The following is a 21,255-nucleotide window of genomic DNA, read 5'->3' on the forward strand; positions in this document are numbered from 1 at the left end:
TGTACAAATATTTTTTTCCATTTTTTTTTCACCCAGGTGCTGAGATTTTTTTTTTTTTTTTTTTATCGGAACTTGCTGTTTTAGAGGAGTCCTAGACATCTGGGTGAAGACCTTACTCAAAACTTAGCTGCTCATTCTAGTTCTGAAACGGGAGCCAAGCTCCTAGAAAAATAAAGCAAGGAAGCCTGCCCCAGTTGTGGGTGGTGAAAATTCCAGTCATATCACAGAGGGGGAGATTACGCTAAATGAAAGTGAATCTTCCTAGTGCTGGCAGCCAAATAGAAAATCTGTAGTCAGCTTTCCACCTTGGGAATGTGGCAGTCAGTGTGAAGGATTAACCTCACACGTAAGGCGGCATTCGGCATTCCTGGCCTTAAAGGCAGCCTTGAGTGCTTTACTGTACAAAGGGATATCACTGAAAATTTTCCAGAAAGCCAAGTACATAGTTGTTTCTCCTGCTCTATGGGGAAAAGCCTCTTAGTCCTGGCCCAAAGATAAATGGCGTAAATTTTAGACTTTCTGTACTAAGTATATGTTTCCTTTGCCATTTCTAGAATAAATAGTATTTATGCAATGAAAATAAGTATAGGGTCAGATTAAAAATGATTACTGAGACCCAGTTTAAAAATGAGTCCAAAAATGAAGCAGTAAATATTTAGGCAACAATGCTGAGCTTTTTATTAGTGGGATTGAACTGCTATAATCAAACTAAGTGGTTTGAATCATCCTTGTTATACCTGCAAGTGTTGCAGCACATTTGCACTCTCACCTGTTTAGTCATTCATCATCTGCTGCGTATGCCCCAATCGCTTTTGAGTTTATCCTACCAAGAGCAAATGTAAGGAGTAAATGTAAGCAGTGCTGGAGACAGCAAGTAGCAAGATTAGAGGCCCGATACATGGCGGAGTTGTCCCAGATTAGAGTTACCACACGGCCTCTGAGCCGCGATGAGCCACAGGTGAGCAGTTGCAAACACACTTGGACACATTTCCAGCTGCCCAGCTGAGCCGTGCTGGCTGCTCCACCAGGCACGCGTGGGCCTGCCGCATGCCCACGGCTATCGAGGAGAAAATTGTTAGCTTAGAGCATGGTGTAAGGTGATGGTTTAACTGTGAAGGAGGGTTAAGTCTGTGTACATCAGCTCTAACAGGATAGGAGCGTGGCTCAGCTGACAAGTGGTAACTCATTAATTAAGCCATGGTAATGCCACGCTCGTGATCTGTAGCCCATCTGTAAAATTGCAAATGGAAACCATATCATGATAGCTAGACCTGCTTTGGTGAAGCCTGGCGTAATTCCTTTTATGTCCCTTTGACATATGGGTGTACATGCAGCGTAACTGTGCTTAGTGCTGCTTAGTAACATAAGTCAGCATAACCCAGCTGTCTTTTTCACTCTTACAAACATGCAGGAAGAAGTCAAAATCAGGCCCCTCCTTCCATTTATACTCCACCTTTAAAACATCCTCTCTCCTGTTAATAAATTATACCAGTCAAGACTTGTAGGTGTAAGGAAGTGCATGTAGATCTGATCTCTCTAACTCACTACCAAAGCCTGTCAGTATCAGCTGTAACAGCTCATAGAAATACTGCCTCTATGGTGATATAAAATTGCCTTCCCAAATGCTCTTGGCTGCTTCAGCAAATGCACTTAGAAGGTGTCCCTCCAACTGAAATAATTACAAATTTTGAAACATGTTGGATTTTTTCTTCCTTGTGGGTTATGAACACCAAGTGAGATTCATGTTTAGGCAGCTAGAGCCATTTTTAGATTGATATCAATATAGCCATATTTTCAAAGGTGCTGAACAAATGTATCTCAAATAACTTCACTGGGTTTTCTAAGTCCTTGTAAATCGAAAAACCATCTACACTTACTTAGTGGCCTAAGCTAGAATTAGAATGGCGGATATATCCTATGACTTAATTGAGTAGCCTTTCTGAGATTTTGAATGGGTTTATTGATTAAACCTGGTGCGTAAAAAGGCTAATTTGGAAGCAGCAGCAATTTGTTTGAGCAACATCTCTGAGTTCATGTGAAGAAACCTCATCACTGGTAGAGCTGATTCTGTGCACCATTGGACTTATGTCATCAGTGCTTTAAAGTCAGGTGTCAAATTTCCCCATTGAAATTAGTTCAAAAATCTCATATTATTGCCCAGCTGGTGGGATTTACTTGGGTAAGGGAAAACCAAGCTTTCTTCCCCCACAGAAAAAAAAGGCCTTGGGAAGTTAATTCAACTTTTTTTTTTTTTTTTTAATGTGTTAGTCAGCAGTAATTTTCATGGTTTGAAACACCCAGGTGAAGAGAATTTCCAGCAGTGGTAGGGCTGAAGCTCAGGTTCTTTGAGACAGATGAGAAATGTCAACTTCAGAAGGAAAACCAGTCCTTGGTAATTTCAGTAGTCTAGCCGCTGTAGTCTAGGAGCTCTGCTGAAGCCCATCATCTCGTCCCCCTAATCAACGTCTGTGACAGTTTTCTGTAAGGATGTCTCTCTCCCTGGGTGTTTCTCAAGGGCAGGATAATCCGGGCCTTTGTTGTCCAAGTGTCTGCCAGGTCAGAGGTGGGCCAAACAGCAGGAAAACCCTTGGACTACTGCTCGACTGACCCTGGCTGCCAGCCCACTGTAGGGAAATGACCTGTGAATTCACACACACACCCCACACACATATACTGGACTCTGGAACCTGGTTAGCTTTTCAGGAAACTAAAATACGGGATAATAAAGACACTGATTTCATGCAGAGGTGTATGTGAGAAGGAATGTGATACTTTTTGTTCTTTAGTGTAAGTTCTTCCCTTTAGTTCCCAAGAAGCTGTGCTAGGGGCTATTGGAAACATGTTAGTTCTTTGTGGATGTTTTTGCCACTGATCTGGCTGGGCTCCTTGAAAGTCATTCCTAGAACTAGTGGGCTACCTGCCTTGCTTTTAGTTGGCTTACAAGAAGTGCTGTAGCTCTTTCAGAAGCTATAAAAATGGTTTCCACATGTGTGTGCCTTTCGTGGACAAAATACACCTGCTTTGTACTTGGCTGCATGTCTGTTTGTAAGTCATTTGTGTGCTAGTTATATGTAGTCAAGCTGAACTAAGGATGTAAGCTGCCTTTTGCTTCACAATTTCACCTGCAGTTTAAGAGCCAAGAACTAAACTCATTTTATTAAATAAGACCTGGCAGAAAGAGATACTATTTCTTTAACATAGCTTTTAAAAGTTGAGTAAGATTTTTCAGAAAAACAATGGAAATCTACTCGAGTTCTTGTTCTAGCTTACAGTTTGGACAACTCCTTTGCTGGAGGCAATGGCGAATGTGGTTTCTTTTCCTGCATTCACACGTGTACAAAATAGAAGCTTGGATCTACAGCTTCCATAAACTGATGCTGACTTACTGTCAGATGCTCTGCTGGCAAGAGTCTGCATGAGTGTTGAGGTCAACAGGGGTACTCTGAGAGTTTGTCCAGTGGACAGAAAGTTTGACCAGCAATAGATGTTTAACAGGAATAAAATCCCACTGAACATGGATGTAACAAATAGTGCTGTTATTTGATGACATTGTTGAATTCTCCTTAAACATTAACAAAGTCAATAAAGCCCATCCTTAAAGGGGATCAAGAAGATGAGCGTGCTCTTTTAGAGAGTCCATCTGTTGTAACTCAGTCTGGTTATCTGCCTATGCTGAGGTTAGAGTCTTCTCCCCCTAGAACAGAGCCAGGATAGGTCAGCAAAGCAGTTTCCCACCACCTTACTATAAAACCACAATGAATTTTAAGAGCTCAGGGACAGAGCAGTCAAGAAGCTATGCAATCCAATAGCCCATTAGTAAAAATAGAAGTCAAGCCATCAGTTTACACCTTGTTTAAGCATTGTGCTGTTAAGAAATGTCGACTGGAAGATGTCAGAGTAGCATTCAGATTTTGTCCAGCCCAGTGAAATGCATGTTGCTGCAGGAAGTTCTTGCGAGAAAGAGGGGGGAGCTTGTACAAGCTGAAATAGCAGATGCAGGCATAACCAGATGCTTTGCTGGAAATTGTGCATGCTGCTGCCTTCTTGCAACTGTTGTGGAGAAATCTGTACTGTATTTGCTTCTGCTTCTGTCTTAATGAGCTTCCAGACTGTCTATCCGTGCTGTGCCATCTATTTACAGAGATACAAGGCGCTGGGAGGGGCAGGGGGAAGAGGTGGTTTTGCTCTCATTGATGCCTAGAAGGAGATTGTGTATAGCCAACAGTACTGTTGGCGGGAGTTTACTCATCTAAATCATCTCGTACATCAATGGGAGAAGAGGCCATGAGTTGCTTAGGACTTGTGTTTCTTGTATGTAACGATGCTTTAAGTGGAAATGGCAATTCTGTATGGTCCAAGCTGCACAAATCTTTAGCAAAAGAAAGCCATGATTTTGTCAATAACGAACCTTGACAATAATGGCTTCCAGGGGTTTGGCCCACTGGCTTAAGCCTCCTTAAATCCAGCAAGAGTTTTGTTCCTAAATTTGTGGTTGTGAGAACATTAACACATCGTGTTGGCAATGTTTAATGAATATTGCTATGCACAGATCTTACCGTATGACCGGTAACTTTGGGCATCTTTAGGTGTTTGTCAAAGAAAAGACATTTATACAGAATTGCGCTACCACTTTAATACTGTCACGCAAGAAAATAAAATGAGGTTTTGCTATTTTTATTCAGTGTTTGTGTTCACTTTAGAAGCTTTATGGTCCTAAACAGTGATGACTTTGCTATGTTAAAGATACAGTATCCTTTTCCACTCTCCCATTGCATCCCTCCTGCATAGAATCATAGTTTTATGGTGCAGTTTGCCCCAGGGAAATATCACCAGTAACATGATTTGATCGTATTTGTACGTGGAGTTTCTCTCAAAGCCCATCAGCAACCTGGGGAAGCTCCCTCCACTGTAATAAACACTAAGGGATTTTCTGTTGAAAACTGTTTTAAATTGATAAAAGTTGCAGTCACAGCAAACCTTTAAGTGTTGGACACACATTGCGTAAAACACAAAGAGCTACTGTTGCTTAAGCCCCCGTCTTTTATAATGAGGTTATGTAGCCTAACAAGCTGTGCTGCTACCTTTCATTTTATTGGCAAGTAAATTGATTGAGTATGAGCCCGAAACATAAATCTCTGTTTCCATCTTATTTAACTTTTGTAGTGTATTTAGTTTCATATGGCAGTACGAGCTGGAAAGGTCTCCAAGCATTAATTTTAATTTAGCTGACATTGAAAATTTAAACATTATAAAAATGACCAGTAAATCTATACGACAGCGTATTTATTGGTTGCAGATGTTCAGATACTTTAAAATGGGTGTAATTTTAATTATTCTCAAATTAGCATCCAGATGCAACCCTTTACGTTTGTTTTGTGGAGGTGCAGCATTGAGAATGTCCACGTGTATTTAAATGAAAGGATACTGTCTCTTTAAGAACAACATTTATGCTCTGGTGGAAACATGGAACATAAATTGTGAAACACGAGAATTTTTACAACTGTGTACCCTACGAAACATGACAAAATGTAGCTCCTTAGTTGACTGAATAAGAATAGCATCACGTCATTATATTGAATTACTCTCATATATCAGAATGTGTTTGCTAAATCTCGTAATGAAAGACTGATGTAAGGTATTTCCATTTTTAAATGTGTACCAGAATTTTTTTTTTTATTTCAGAAAAGCTCTGAATGTTGAATGTGTGTAAGTCTCCAGGAATGTAACAAGTTGATAAAAGCCCCAGCCAAGTCCATCCTCCTTACAGGAAAAAATAATAATAATAAAAAAAAAGCTGGAATTTCTTTTTTTTTGGATATTTGTTTTGCAGCTTTCTACGTCTTAAGGCAGAGAATAGCCAGCCTAAGGTGCCAGCCCAAAGGTTAGCTGAACATATTTCTTGAAATAATTTTGGCAAGATTATGACTTGGAGTTATGGCCTCTAAGTCATAAGTTTATGAAAACTATAATACATGACAAGAAGATGTAGATTTTTCTTTTTTTTCTTCTCTCTCTCTCTTTCTTTCTTTCTCTCTTTCTCTTTTAAAGCACTGATTTGGGGAAGATGAGGGTGGAAGGAAATGAAAACGTTTTTTTTTTGTTTTTATTAATCCCAGTCACCTATCTAATGAGAATCTTATTTTCTAACCTATTTTACACTTCCCTTTTTCTCTTTCTCTTTTCCATTTCTTTATTTTATTCTCAAACTCCAAGCAATGTTTTTTCTCTCCTGAAAGTTATTTATACTCCCAGCATCACCTTTACAAGCTGCCAGATTTCTGAGGCCTGATTTTGCTTTCCCAGCATTGAATTGTGCAGTGGGAGGTTAGTTTGGGATGGCTGAAGCACTTACTGTTGTCTGCTTTGCACCTCTATGACAGGCTGGCATTCCCACTACAGGGAAATGTCACGGCCCCTGGTCTACAGCAATGTATGACCTGGCATATTAGAACAAAATGAAATCAGTTTAGATTCTGCTGCTTAAGAATTGTTTGCTTATTTTTTATTTTTTTATTTTTAATTTTTTATCTGTTTACTTATCCCTGTGGTGGGAGCACCAGTCTTTAGAAGGGGAGCAAAGCAATCGGCTGTTCATCTGGGCATAAAAGTCAGCTGTGTTACCGTGATATAGAGGTATCACTGAAGCCCCTGAGCGTTATATTGCTATAACCAAAATAGCACTAGGGCACCATTTCTATTCTGCCACCGCACATAGTGACATCCGTGGTAGCCTGGTTCTGCCAGCTAGAGTTCAGTACACACACAGAAAGATTCAGGTATCAAACATGTATTTGAGATGATAAAGTGCAGGTCTTTAAGGAGGTGTCATGAGCCAGTGGAAACGCAAACATGAAAAGCATGACAAAAAGTGAAATATTTCTGGCTTTTCTAACTTGCATTGTGTTAGATGGATTTTCACTGACGTTTAAAAAGTGTTTTAAGTGCATAAGCATCAGATTAACTTTCACTGACTTCATTAAATCCCTTTGATTTCAGTGTTACCCAAGCTAAAATTGTGTGTACTTTTAAGCACTGTTCTTAATAGCAAGGCACTCGTGAACCAGGGTCTGGATTTGCATATACAGTTGACAAACACATTTGGCAGCAAGCAAAGAATTCACTGCATGAATAGCCAGCCCCCTCTCCTCTGGTTGCAGTTTGTCATGTTAATGTGCCATTACCACAATCATATGTGCAAATTGAGTAACTGATTTATGCAGGCAAAGGTAGTAGCTCTGCATGTAAAATTAGGAGCCGCTTACTTAATAGCACTACGTGTTTCAGGTAGAAGCTCCCGCGTGCTATTTAACGTGTTATCATGAATGCTACAAATAAATGCAAATCACTTTTGGAAAAATACTCAGGCATTATTTACTGCCATTTTATCTGGCGATATCGTCAGTCTCTGGTTACTGAAGTTGGTCAAGGACTTTTTTTGTCTTTCAAAAACTAGATTAAGGAACGTTTTGCATGTGAAATTATCTGAAAGTTAAACCCCAGTTACCTTAATCAAGCCTACAAAACTCTACAGAGATGCGTGTTGTGACTGCTAGCACGCTTATCTGGGAAGCAAGGTTTTTTCAGAAGTAATTCTGTAATGTGAGGTATGGTAATCACACGTCTGTATCCCCTACTGATAGCTGTGTGGTACGTTCAGCTTTCTGCATTCTTCTGCATTTGCGTGTGGTAGAGCAAAAAAGAAACATGTAACTTTGAAAGAGCTCCAGTGATTTATTGTGCGAGTTAGCTCATACCTTGGAGGAATCTCTAGATCAAAACAACTGTGAATGAGCTAGGTTTATTTTTCTGTGTGTTTATGACATTGCTACCTATGCCTGTGGGAGAAGCAGGTGGAGATACAAAGGCTAAACAGAAGTAGGCAGACACAAGCTGAAATTGGCTTTGAGGCAGATAAGTAGAGAACTTCAGGTCTGCTAATGCCACAGGAAAAAGGGAGACAGTTTCACGTGCAGGAGGAAGCAGAGAAGAAAGCTTGTTTCACCAACACGCAAGTCTAGTTTTTAAGTTGGCACTGTGAGAACATAAATAGTGATTGTAAGACTGGAAGCCTGTTCTGCGTTCGTCAGCATAAGAGAATCCAGTAGAGTTTTGTGAAGGTCAATAGTGTGTAATAATCCCTGGGCTGATACATTAATTGCTTGCTGTGTTTGGGCAAACTGAATTTTAAGGAACTGGGATTTAGGGTCAGAATAAATCAGGGTCTATATGTTCCTTGGGAAGAGAGGACAGAAGTAAGACAGATGATCAATACAGTTTCAGATGCAGGTATTCTGAAGCAGTCTTAGACTTCAGAGCTGAAAATAGGTTCAAGGACAGATTGAACATTGGCATTTTGAGGCAGATTTGAGTGGAGGGATGCAGAAAGAGCAACTAAAGACTCTGAGGGCAACTTCTGTCAATGAAACTCTCTTGTGGGCATCACTCAAGAAGGAAGGCGTGCGAAATCAGAAATAACTATTATGGAACAAATTTAGAGGCAAAGCAGAGAAAAAAAATAGTATTTGGGAATGTCTCAGAGAATTCTACTTAAGGCTATTTTGATGGAAGACATAGCTAGAAGTGTTGGAAAACCAGATGGAGTTATGTTGGTAAAGATAACTCCACTAAGGAAGCTCAGGAATTTCCACTGTTGACCACAAATGAAGAGTTAGGTAGGAACCAGGCAGTACAAGTGTCTGGTTAGGACTCCACCAAGCAGTGCTTGGTGATGGAGTAGTAAATCGTTAACATCACAGTTGTAGATGGGAGGGAATAGAGGTGACAGCAGACGCCACTGCCCTCCAAAGGTGGCTGGTTTAGTGACAAAACCTGAGGGGAACTTCCCGTGAGTGTCTGAGGGAACTGTCTGCAGGGAGAATACACAGATGGAACAAACAAACAAACAAAACCACCCAACAAGCACACAACAACAAAAAAACCCAAACCCTGAACGTTGCTGTTCGATAGCGAATTAATCGAATGTGTTTTTCACTTAGTGTACTTGCACAGCAATTAAAAAATAATAATTCAGAGTGATTTAGTCATGCTTAGACGCCACCAGCTGTTAGAAGTGGCTGGGAAGATGGGTGGCTTCTCGCTTTTACACAAGCATAACATATGCTGACAACGTGTGCATTTCACCAGAAATTCTTTTTCTCACACACTTGAGGAAAAAAACTCTGACCCTAAACCCAAATGGTTCACTCATGTTTCGATTCTCTCCATTATTTTTACAGGAAGTTTAGTTTGTCCTGGAGTTTACGTGAAACTTAAAATGCACAGCATTTATCTTATTTTGGAGGAAAAAATAGTTCTTGCCAACCTTCAAAATAGGTATTTGGCTAGATTTATGGCCAAGTAAAAGTCTTTAGGATACGTACATCCTTGACTCCCACTGAAGTCAGGGGGAACTGAGGCAGAGCAAATCTTCATATCTGGCCCAAAAAATGATATAAAGTGTTCAGACTGAAATGAATGATCATGAGAGCAGTGTTCATTTTTTGATATCTCCTGAATGAACCCAGCAACAAAGCGAACTGCAAAGTTTAGTTGTAGTTTATTCACTGGCCTAGATAAATCAGCAACAGTTGATTGATTATGAAGGTAGCTGTGCTTAGGATTTCTTTCCATCTCGATCCACGTTACTGTCCTATAGGAGTGCCCATTTAAATGCTTTCAGAGAGGACTTCTTGGAGAAATCTTCCACCTTTCTTGATGCTGATTCAACAGTAAATTAGCAATCTTGTTTTCAGTGGCAAGCTCGTCTATACAACAAGCATACCTATGTCCTCTTAACTTTTGCTTAAAACATTTGCTATTATAAAGACTTGTTTGCTTCTCTTTGGTAACCTCTCCAGATTCTTGTCTTTCGGATATTATTGTTGTAAGCCTGTAAGAGTGTGACTTTGTCAGCCTGGTGTAGCTCTTCAATGTCTGCATTTCCTCCTTGGCCAGTAAGAAAATGAGGTCAAGCAGCAGTCTGAAGTCCATGGACATGGCTTATTTCAGTCTTTTTACAACAGTCATTACAAGTTTGAGTTGATTTAATGTTCCGTTTGTTTTATTTTGGTTGATTGTGGGGGTCTCTGCATCTTTTACACGTCAAGATGCAGAGAATATTAGTTTGGGAGATGCTATTTTTCACTCTTTATGAGTCTAATTGTATTAAAAAAATTGATGCACTCAGTCTATTCATGTGCGAGCAGAGTACCTGGAATTATGCAAGAAAATAAATAGATTGGAAAATTAAAAACAAACAAAAAACCAAGTGACATCAACATATGTCATGTACATCTAGAAATCTACCTGAGACCTGAAATAATTGCCTGCTATTAAATGAAATGCTGAAAGTCAGGCTCAGGTCTGTTTTTATACCTGGATTTCGTTATTGACTTTGTGCAAATGGAACCCTAGGATGGGGCTAAGTTGTTTGAGGTGTATCGAACTAATGACTCCTTGAGGATGACATTGATCCCATTGTTTGTTATATACAAGCTATACAACTATGAGATCCCTCATGGTTGTTCTATATCATTTGCTTTAGATATTTAATTAATGCTAAGAGCTAATTATTCATAATTATAATTATTTATTAATGCTGCTACGTAATTTTTGGTGTAGTACAGATACCAGACCTTCCGAGTTAGAAAAATTTCCATTTCTAAATTGTGTAAGGCTTTTTGTCTTCAGGTGTAAGATCTTTTTTCTCAGTCTGAGCTGCTACTAATGTCTGCTTTATACATTTAAGGGGGGGGACTAAGACTTTTTACTGTCAGCTAAACTAAACTGTGTCCCACTTCACAATATGGATTTTTTTAAAGGATGGTTGAAATTTCATGGAAACATATTGGTAGTCATTTTTGTTTCTACACTAGTGTAATCACATCTGTTTGTTTTTTCCCTGGTGACTTCAGAGTCATGGACTTCGTCTACATAGTCTTCATTTTGCTATCATTACCTCTAGGGTCAGTGATATCAGGAAGATGAGAGTCACTGGGTCTAAATGAGTTCTTAATGCAGTGCACATATTTTTTTTTTTCCCTGTTTGCTTCTAATGATTAAAAAAGCAGTAATTGTTTCCAACTACAATGCTCTAGAAGTTTTTCATGATATATCAGTTGTTCTTCAGTTGTCTGCCCATCACCCGAGGGCACGCTTTTTGAAACAGAGCGTTGAGCAGTCTACTAAACTACTACAGCCACTTTCTCTAATTGGGTGATGTTTCTGTTTCTTTGTTTCTGACCAGTGTTTATAGGAAGAAAGCTTTTGCATTAACTAAAAACATCCCACTCTGTTGTCTTTTAAGACGTTCCTAAAAACAGATTTACAGAAGAAACTGCAGAAGTGTTAGGAAGATCCACAAAGAGCAGTGCTGAAGATTGAAAACAAAGCCTTGTGTTCTTGGGGATATGACTGTTCAGATTTGTCCAATATTTAAACAAAAAAAATGCCCTGATAATAGTAGAGGGCAAATGCAGTCCTGAAACTGGAGCAAGCTCTTTCTGTGCTAACAGTTGCTTCTGTGGATGCAGTTGTGGGAACTGCTAATTCTGGATGCTTTCCATCTTGTGGAAAAGATTTTAGAACATCAGAGATGTATTTGCATAGTTCTTTCATAACCATAACTAATCTCTTCTTTCTGTTTTAATTATGTTTAATTCAACCCTGTTGAACAGCCTGGCTATAACGCAAGCTGCATTTGTGAGTGCATTCTGACAGATTTCTATTAAATTAGATCCTTAATACATTCAATTTTATGATATAGGCTGTTGTCAGATTAATGAGTATTACAGCTGGGTTTAGTTAGTTACTTTGCAAATTCCAAATGATACTGTTAGCTTAGAAAATGAATGTAAAGCTAGGGTAAATAATAACTCCTAATTACAGAGTACTTGAGTTATGCCACCCTCTGATTTCTTTCTCATTTGTGTCTGTCTTGCTTAAGCAGTAAGCTCACTAGAATTGTACATCTGCATCCTGTCATAGAATGATAAACATAATTTTAGAGCTTATTAAATATTTCAGTTTTCCACTAGCTTGAAACAATAAGTTTAGTAAAAAAGGCTTGGAAATATTTAAAATTTTCAGCAATGAAATGGTTTCCAGAGTTATGCAGGATTCCTAGCACTCTGTAAATATTCCTGTTAGCATCTAAGAAATAATCCTAGCTCAGCAGAAATGAATTTGTGGATGAATTCTTATGTTTCTTCAAAAGCAGTGCTTATGTTATTTTAAAAGTTTAGGCATTTTATTTGTGTTATGTTGAGGGAGGTACCAAAGATGGTGTCCTAACTATTGCTTCTTGGAGTTCTGTATTTGTGCTCCATCTGGGGAATTAGAAATTACCTGGCAAACTTGACTTTGGAAGCAAATAGAACATAAATTCACATTCTGTGAGTGTATTTGTACAGCAGGATTGGTAATAAATGCATGAAATGTTCAGAGTGGAAGTGACTTGGATGCATGCAGTGATAAAGCAGCATATTATAGGTTTTTTTACCCAGTCCATTTTTTTCTCCAAAAGAAGAAAAATAAAAGTAATTCCCATGCCAGAATCCAAACACCTGAGAGGGACAGATTCAGGCAAAACATTTGTTAATAAGTGGACAAAGGATGTTGCTTAGAAGTCTCAGAAGAATCTTACCTGTGAATGCTAGGACCTGTGCTGTTGCTACTGGTGACTGAACCATGGCTCGGTTTGCATGTCAGCTATGACATTGATGCACACATTCCTGTATAGCCAGGGCATATTTCAGGCTTACCAAATGTAGCGACGTGAATCACAGCACACAAACACGCAGCACAAGTGAAGGCACGCTGTCTGCGAGCTGATGAGGTACTAAAAGAGTTTAATATCCCAGAAGGAGCACAACCTCCTGCTGTACAAAAATCGAATACTAATGAGGATCTCGTTCTTCCCACGTGTATTGGGGTGGCAATTTTTTTTGAAAGTGCATCTGTTGTTTGAACAGTGGTATTTGAGGCACATAATGATGCTCAAGGGAGGAACGTAAATGGTACAATTTTTGTTAGGTCGTTGCCATTTGTTTTAAAGTAATGCACTGTCAGTCGGGACTGGAGTGGAAAAGTAATGAGTGTTCTTCTGTTTGCAGCTATATGCCAGCCAGGGTGCAAACATGGTGAATGCGTTGGGCCAAACAAGTGCAAGTGCCACCCGGGATACACTGGAAAAACCTGCAATCAAGGTAAGAAAGTGAAGTCCAAGAAAGAGAATTTCTTTGTGAAATCACAGAGGTATTGTTGACTCCCACCCCACGAATGCTGTGTGTGTTGCCTGCAGGCAGAGGGTAACAAACTCATACACCAGCTCTGTTATTGCTGTATAGTTTTCTGATACGGGGCTTGTGTTTGTGGAGAAAATGACATCTTCAGTGGGATAATCCAGGGAAGGCAGTTGCTTTTGTTCACGTGAAATTAATGTGATTAACATCAAGTATGTATCTACTTGCTGCCCTGAATCTGAATCAGGTAATTTGGTAATCTTGTGTTCAGAACTGTTATTTCATGAGGTCACAAGCTCAGGTTTGGATAGTGAAATAACATTTCTGTAATTAAAAAATATTTCCTGGATTCACTCTCATTTTTTGTGTTTGTAATCCTGAATGAGGTAGCTAGCAATAAATTGCATTGTGTAAATAAAAGTTGGAAGGGTGAAGTGTTATCTTATTGAATTATCACCTTAGTTTCATTGTGGTTTTTTTTTTTTTTTTTTCCCCAAGAATTGATTGTTAAAACATGTAGCAGTATAAGGATTATATAGCATAAAGCAAAACTGTAATACAGAATTGGATTTTGTTGCCTAAGACTTGCTCACATACACGGTTATCTCATTAAGACGCTTCTCTTTTTCGTTTGTCCCAGTCTACAGAAAATGTCCATATGTTTTCTGACAGTGCTGAGGAAGTATGGTAGAAAAATCTTACCTGAAGAACTAAAACGTTTTTTGTTTAAAAATGTACCCTGGTGTTGCTAACCTTCTTTTGATGTGTTGATTTTATATTGTTTTCTTTAAAAATAGTTATATGTTTGTTTTCAGATTTACTAATCCTTCAAAAAAAGATTATTTGAAGATTCGTTTATTTTGTCATCTATCAAGTTATTTTATCTCCCTTTACTCTGGACTGACTGTAAAGGATAGGATTATATGATTTTATTCTATGCCTGTTTCAGTCAGTCTGGAACTTTTTCAGAAAACAGTGCAGTTGTTACATGTATGTGTAACCATTTTTATAAGTATTGATTGCTTTAACAATATCAGAAGAACGCTGTGCAAATTGGTTGACTGTGTAGGCTTGATCTATTCACTTTCCATTGAATGCCAAAGACAGAAAAGTGTGATAAATGATTAAAGTTTTTTAGCCAGTATTGATTGAATATTCTTGCATATATCAAGTCTTTCTAGGATATGCGAATGGCATTGGGCTTTAAAGTGTGCTCAGATTCTTGGTGAGAGACATTCTTTGAGTATGAGTGCTGATGAACAGGCACAGGCCTCGAAGATAAAGCCATATTCCATGGATCAACCCAAAAGAACTACACAGCCTCACAGCAGGACTCTTGAACTTGGACAGTGCGATGGTGCCTGAAGGCTTGTCCTTTTCCAGTGGCAATCTAGACCTCACTTTAGGTCACTCAGGAATTAGGATCATCTTTCTTATTACATTGTCATTGTCAGCAGTTTATTGCAGTGACTTTGTACAATAGATAACCATGCTCTCACCCCTGTGCTTTCACATCTAAGTGACTTCAGGGTTTCCCTTCTGGCTTTTTAATCCCAGGTTAACAGCTCTAACCAATTAAGAAAAAGGTTGAGTCTTCTGAAAAAAAATACCATCTGCCAGCTCTCTAGTTTATAGTAATAACAGGGGGACCAGTACTTCTTCCAAAACGTGTTCACCAGAAAATTAATACCAACTCCTCAATAAGATCTATATTCACAGACAAATATGAGCAGTTGAAAACTTGCAATTTTTACCAGTATTTGGAAGCATGTGTAGGTTACTTCCTGTGGTAGGGAAAGGTTGTCTTTATATAAAGAATATAAAGTATCTTTTCTGCAACTTACTATCTTCTTATTCTGTTTGTTCCAGGAACACAGTGCAAAAGTTTACTTCTTTGTGATTTTTTTTTTGTAAAGCAATTCTTGTCGTTGCCTTTTTTTTTTTTTCCTTTTTTTTTTCTTTTTTTTTTTTTCCTTAATGACAAAGTAATGCATATGACAAAGATTTGGTCACTTCATTTTTATTATGCCTTCCTCCCACCCTGTGAAGGTGAGCAACCACACACAAGTCCACCTGCTCAGAGCAGTGAAGCGCGTCTGTTCCGCCCCCTGGATCAGCATGCAAGAAATACACCTTCAAGGGGTGAGATGGTCCCGGAGCTCAGGCGGCCTGCTCCTTCTCCCTGCACGGCTTGAAACAATAACAGAATTTCTTGCAAAGGGGTTGGAGGCTGACAGACCGATGGCTGTGATGTGAAAGCTGAACCTGCTGTGTCATTAGCATGCAGAGCAAATAACTGATTGTATTTCCTTGGTACTGCGTGCCTGCAGTCTGAAAAGGCTTGACTCTCCACTCTGCTCACTGTTGTATCCTGCTTTTGTTTCTTTTCCCTGCTCTTCTTTCAGGACCTGCACTTTTTAATTTATTTCTAAGTTCCTTCATAGACTGAGAACAATGGAAAATGTTTATCGGGTCGGATAAAGACAAAACTGTGATTTATATAAGGCTAGAAGTTGAAGAAAATGGCAATCATTAACTTCTGCATTTGGCAGCTGTTGATTAATCAGTCTAAGAGATGAGAGGAAAACTCTTCAGTGTGATACAAATGTGTCATAAAGACATTTAATGTGGTAGTGTGTTGATACTTGCTGGGAATGAAAGCTGACCTACTTTTTTGTAGTACGGGTGACAGATTATTTTTTTTGACTTTGTTTCTGGCCGGTGGCTTTCTTCTGTCTCAGCCTGAGTAAACTTGGTATTGAATACTTGACTTCTGTGTTTACTGATTCGAGGTAGCTAATATGGATAAAAATGCAGAGAGAAGGTTTGAGTGTTGGAGTCTACTGCAGAAACTAATTAAAGATAATAGTAGAGCATGCTGTGTCTTCCTAGAAAGATGTGCTTAAGCACTCCAGTGCTGGGTGTGCACCAAAGCTGGTCGTTGTCCAAGATCATGTGTGACACAGTGGTCAGAGAAGTCCCATCTGGATGTTCCAGCACAGAAATGTTGTCATTTCCTTGCATTTGTATTTTTCTTTCTTTTCTTTAAAAACGAAATACTTGTGCTCAGCTCCCCATGCTTCTGTTACGGACCTGCCTTCCATAGTGCCAACAGGGTGGTGAATTCCTGCAAAGGAATTAAAGGAATTTGTTAAACGTTTTAATAGTGTTGGTCTTTATGTTCTAAATTCCAGGGTGAAAATTGATCTGTACATTTGAGTTTATACATTTTAGTTTCCAAATTGTTTTTCTTTAGAGGAAACTTCTAGTGTTTTCTCTTTTCCTCTCTTGATGCATAGTCATTTATACTGAGGTATCTTTATATATAATGTTGTTTGAAGTATGCAATCGATGTCTTTGGGTAAGTAACCTGACCTTTTTAAAACCAGCATGTGTTCAAGAGGTATGCTGCTATAGCTGGCTTCCTGACTGCTAACATTAGCCTGAACCTGTTCTTGAAAAAAGCAGACCTTCCTTAAGGAACGAGAAACACATCTGAAGCAGATAGAGTATATTAATAGCAGGAATGTTTCAGTGCTCCCCCATCCACGTGCAGTATATCCGGCCTGTTCTGCGGGAAGCACGCTGTCACGGATTATGGGAGCACGGGGGTAGATGGAGGGAGCTGTCAGCATGTTCACACGGGCCTTTAGAGAGAACCAGGAAGACCTAGCAGTAATTATATAGCGTGCCTGCTGGAGACTGAGCGGTGCTCACTGCGTGCTCTCAGAGTACGTGCCTGTCTTGGCTGCTGAAAAGGAGAAAAAGACAAGTTGCACGTCGGGGAAAATAAAGTGGGCTGAGCAGTGTGCTCTAACACAGCCAGTTTGGAGGCTGGCTTTGCTTTTCAGCAGCCAGGGCGCTGCCAGTACGTGTTTTCCCGAACAGCAGCATTTCTTCTGACTCCATAAGGTTAAAAACATCATCCTCCCAATAGCTAATGTCAAAGGCAGAAGTGAAAACCCATGACACATGAGTTTTAGATTTAGTGTGGAGCTGTGCTAACAGCTTATTTCTGATGCCTTGTGACCTTAGCCTTCTGTGATGGCAGCCAAGGTTAAAAAATTTGACTGTTCAAAGGTGCAGGCATTTTATTCACAGCCATGTATTTTAAGTTCTGAATCAGAGGAGTAAAAAGCTGATGAGACAGCATTTATTTACAGGCAGAAATAGAATGAAGTGAAGAGAACAAATAATTTAGTCAAAATTTCACAAACAAAATGCATGCGATGTGACACCCTAATGCAGTTGATGCATCTACCTTTTCAGATCAGGTTGTTCTCAGAGTATGTTACTAATCGTCATCTATTTGTCAACACCTCAGCTTTCATTTCTACACTAAGAATATTTTGTACCAAATTACGTAGTATTCGGAGTACTGTGGGACTCCAGTTATTTAGGGGTTATAATATAATCTATACTTTATGGAAGATGGCAGATTTTAAACTGAGAACAGCCATTAATACTTATGTCTTGCAATTTTGAATCTGTGGTAATAGCTCTGTAAGTGAGACACAGCTCTTAAGGGTAGCATCTTTAGGAGCTTCTCAACTTAGAGCTGAAGTGCAGTGGGATGTAAGCACTTGCAGATCATACAGGTACCATTAAAATCCTGCCCTGCAGCTTCATTTCAGCATTACTTTCCTCATCCTGTCCCAACTTCTAGTAAAGTATTTCGTACTTATCTCTGTTACGTATTCATTTTGTGAAGTAATGGGTTTTGTACAAAGCAGGAAAAATATATGTATTTGAGACTTAAGAAATTTCCTTTTTCTTAATTCAAAATTATTCTTGAGCTTGAACCTCAATCAATGGTGTAGGCTCAGTGCAGATACTTCCATGAATTGCAAGTCAAACTCTGGCAATATTATTCCATTTAATAATAACTTTTTAACAGAAGTTTTGGATATATAGGAAATACGTTAGTGCAATTGTAATATTTATCAGGAACAGTAATTTTTACAAAATTCAAAATAAAAAAAGCCTTTTGTGCTGCCTAGAGAAGTTTGCCTCCCAAAATGCAAACTTCCTCCAGTTTATTATAAGCGTTTTATATATCTTTTTTCTATAAAGATTTTCACAATAATAACTTGTCCTCCCCCTCCATCATCATCTGCTTTCCAGTTTGGCCTGTGCACACACTTTACTGACGGTCAGCACTCTTAGCTGAAGGTCCTGGTTTCACAGTAGAAAACGTCCGTCTCTTCCACAGCTGTTTCTCTCTAACACTGCAGGTGCATTTTATGATTCTGGTATCGGTGCCTGCTGAGAGAAGTATGTTCTGGAGATGCTTGGAGAAATGTTTTTAACCTCCTGAAGAGTGAGAGAGTTTGAAAGGGATGCTTTTTGTGCAATGTGTGCTCTGCAGAAGGACTGCAGAGAAGGTCACCTCTCCTCATTTCCAGGGCACAGGTCCAGCCCTCATTTTGGCAGCTTTTCCTCTCTGAAGTCCTGCCTATGTTCACCTGGTCTTCCTTGCAGCTGCAGGAGCGAACATTCTCCTTTGATAAAAACAAAGTAACTCCAAAGATGATAGATTTTGATTTTCTAACACTTTTGGAGCTCTCGGGACCAACCGTGACATAATAGAGTGCTCATTTACAGGTACCAGCAAAATCCTTGAGGATGCTTTTGGGTCACAGTGGTGACACTTCATGAGAACGTGTTTAATAGTGGCTCTTTGAAAAGTTCCTGGAAATACCACTCTCTGTTACTGTAACAGCACTCCAGGTAGCATTATGCAATGCTGGAGTTGAGGGCCAGTAATTCAGTTAAGTACTTGCTGGCTGGATTTGTGAATGCATTTATCATGTTCACCTATATTTTCATCTTTACTTGTCAATATACAAATAACTAAGTTCTGTGGAGAATTATTCTGTTGTACCCAATTAAATTAACATATTCTTGGAAGAGAATTCTGAAGGGTTTCCTGACAATCTTGTTAGAAGCCCTGTCAACTGATACAAAAATCATGGGCTGAATATTTACAAGTTAAGTCATGAATTCTGTATTAAACTGTAAATCTGAAATACTAGCCCTTAGGCATAGTCCTTGACAAATATCCCTGGTGTCAGGTAGTTTTATCAGTCTTTTGTAGACGGTAAGGAAAACATTTTCTCCATGAGATTGTTTTAAGTAGCTTCAAATCGGTTTTCCTGCCTTCCTCTGCAACTAATTCTGAAGCATGGTAGCAAATCACTGAATCACTATCAGCCTCACTGATAGCGATTGCAGCAGTGACGTTTGCTTTCTCCTCCTCTGGAGTTCTGGCTGGTCCGGGTCATCAGATCAACATGGATAGTGGCAAGATCTGGGCAGCCTGAGCTTGTACACTTGCTAATGAAACTTCTGTCAGTGCTTAATTTAATGCTAGTACTGCTATTTTTAATTTTTTATTTTTTTTTCTGAAAAGGTGAAACAGAAAAACATATTCCACTTGGCAGGAGGACTGAACAGCGCTTCGTGCAGTTTGTTCTGAACACTTGCTATCAGCTGGACTGCATCTAAAAAGCTAATTGCTGCATTTTTCCTTCTTCCTCCAGGAATTTGATCTCGTATTTCTTTTCACACATCCTTACTATGCTTTTGTTTCTCGTCCCCTTCCCTTGTACTCTTTGTTGCAGATCTAAACGAGTGTGGACTGAAGCCCCGGCCATGCAAACACCGGTGCATGAACACCTATGGCAGCTACAAGTGCTACTGCCTGAACGGCTACATGCTGATGCCAGACGGAACGTGCTCCAGTACGGCAAGGCTTCTTGCTTTCTTTTTGTAGTCTCCTCAAGATCCCTGCTTGGGCTTCCCTGGGCAACTTTTATGAAATTAAGATGAGTCCTGCAGTAAAAGATTAATCTTGCTGGAAATCAGGCAATTGCATAAAATGAGCTGTTTTTTTTTTTTTTTTTTTTTTTTTTTTTCCCTAATGAAATTAGGCTGAACAAAACACGAGCAAATAGTTTGATTTTATTAGTTTTATTACAAGTTTTCCCAGAAGCATTCTTCAATGCTGTAAATCACTGGTAATTGTCCTTCAGAGGCAAGTGCTTGCTGTTTTCATTGCAGCAAGACACCTGCAGTTCTGTTGTATTATGTCCTTATAAATGTAAAATCATTAAAGCTGCAGCTGTTGGTTGTCTGACTGGTATAAAATTGTACTGTCATCTCTCTGGAGATGAGGTTCCTATTTTTCATGCTCTACTTTCCATGACACAACTTACTACAACTGTGGCATTTTGGTTTTTGTCTTTCTTTTTTGCAGTTGTGCTTTTAAGGCAAGAATGACTACCTGTCAAATTCTACAGGTGTTTCTCCATTTCTATTATACCTGTACTGTGTCCTACTTCTCCAAAGATTGCAGTGACTTTATGGCTCTGGTCAGATTCCTTATCTAACAGGTTCAATTGTTTTCCCCTAGATGCCCTTTCTTGCTCAATGGCAAACTGTCAGTATGGCTGTGATGTGCTGAAAGGAGAAGTGCGCTGCCGCTGTCCTTCTCCAGGACTGCAGCTGGGGCCTGATGGTAGAACCTGCATAGGTAGGTGATCAGATGCACATTTCTTTTTTTCTTTTTTTTTCCCAAGATTGTTTTCAGCCTTACCCTAAATGCATTTCAAGAGTTTATCAGGTGTATTTTTGAAAGCATTATCCATGCAGTTTAAAGACATTGCTGATAAGGATTGGGATAACCAAGGTAAAGGTCTCTGAACACTCTCAGTATAGAAAGTTCAATCTAGGCTCCTGTCTTTCTTGCCTAACTGTGAAAACTCCAAGTTAAACTCAGGAATTCGTACAGTGTGGAAGTGAAATACACTTCCCACATTTTTGAACATGGAAGAGGTGCTCGTGGTTAATCAGACTGCATTGTGCCACACGTTACTATGGTCTGAAGAACAGCGTGACGTGATTTCTTTAGTCATTAACTACACATCCTGAGTAGGCATGATGCTCCAGTGATTGTGCTATTTATATCCTACGCAGTGCTACTGTTCCATAACCTCTAACAACCATGCAGAAT

General features: G+C 39.3%; 1 protein-coding gene across 4 annotated transcripts in view; it reads left to right on the forward strand.

Moving 5' to 3' along the window:
* NPNT (nephronectin) overlaps positions 1–21,255 on the forward strand; it is a 63,999-nt gene that overhangs the window by 18,122 nt on the left and 24,622 nt on the right. For 2 of the 4 annotated variants that reach the window (XM_084517231.1, XM_084517233.1), the window contains 4 exons: positions 5,831–5,881; positions 13,113–13,205; positions 19,865–19,984; positions 20,656–20,775. In XM_084517231.1, the coding sequence (XP_084373357.1) occupies positions 5,831–5,881; positions 13,113–13,205; positions 19,865–19,984; positions 20,656–20,775 (384 nt within the window). The remainder of the gene's footprint in view (positions 1–5,830; positions 5,882–13,112; positions 13,206–19,864; positions 19,985–20,655; positions 20,776–21,255) is intronic. The other 2 variants (XM_084517232.1, XM_084517234.1) reach the window with 1 other exon arrangement.

Source organism: Aythya ferina (genome assembly GCF_964211825.1).
Source record: "Aythya ferina genome assembly, chromosome: 4".
NCBI classification, from domain to species: Eukaryota; Metazoa; Chordata; class Aves; order Anseriformes; family Anatidae; genus Aythya; species Aythya ferina.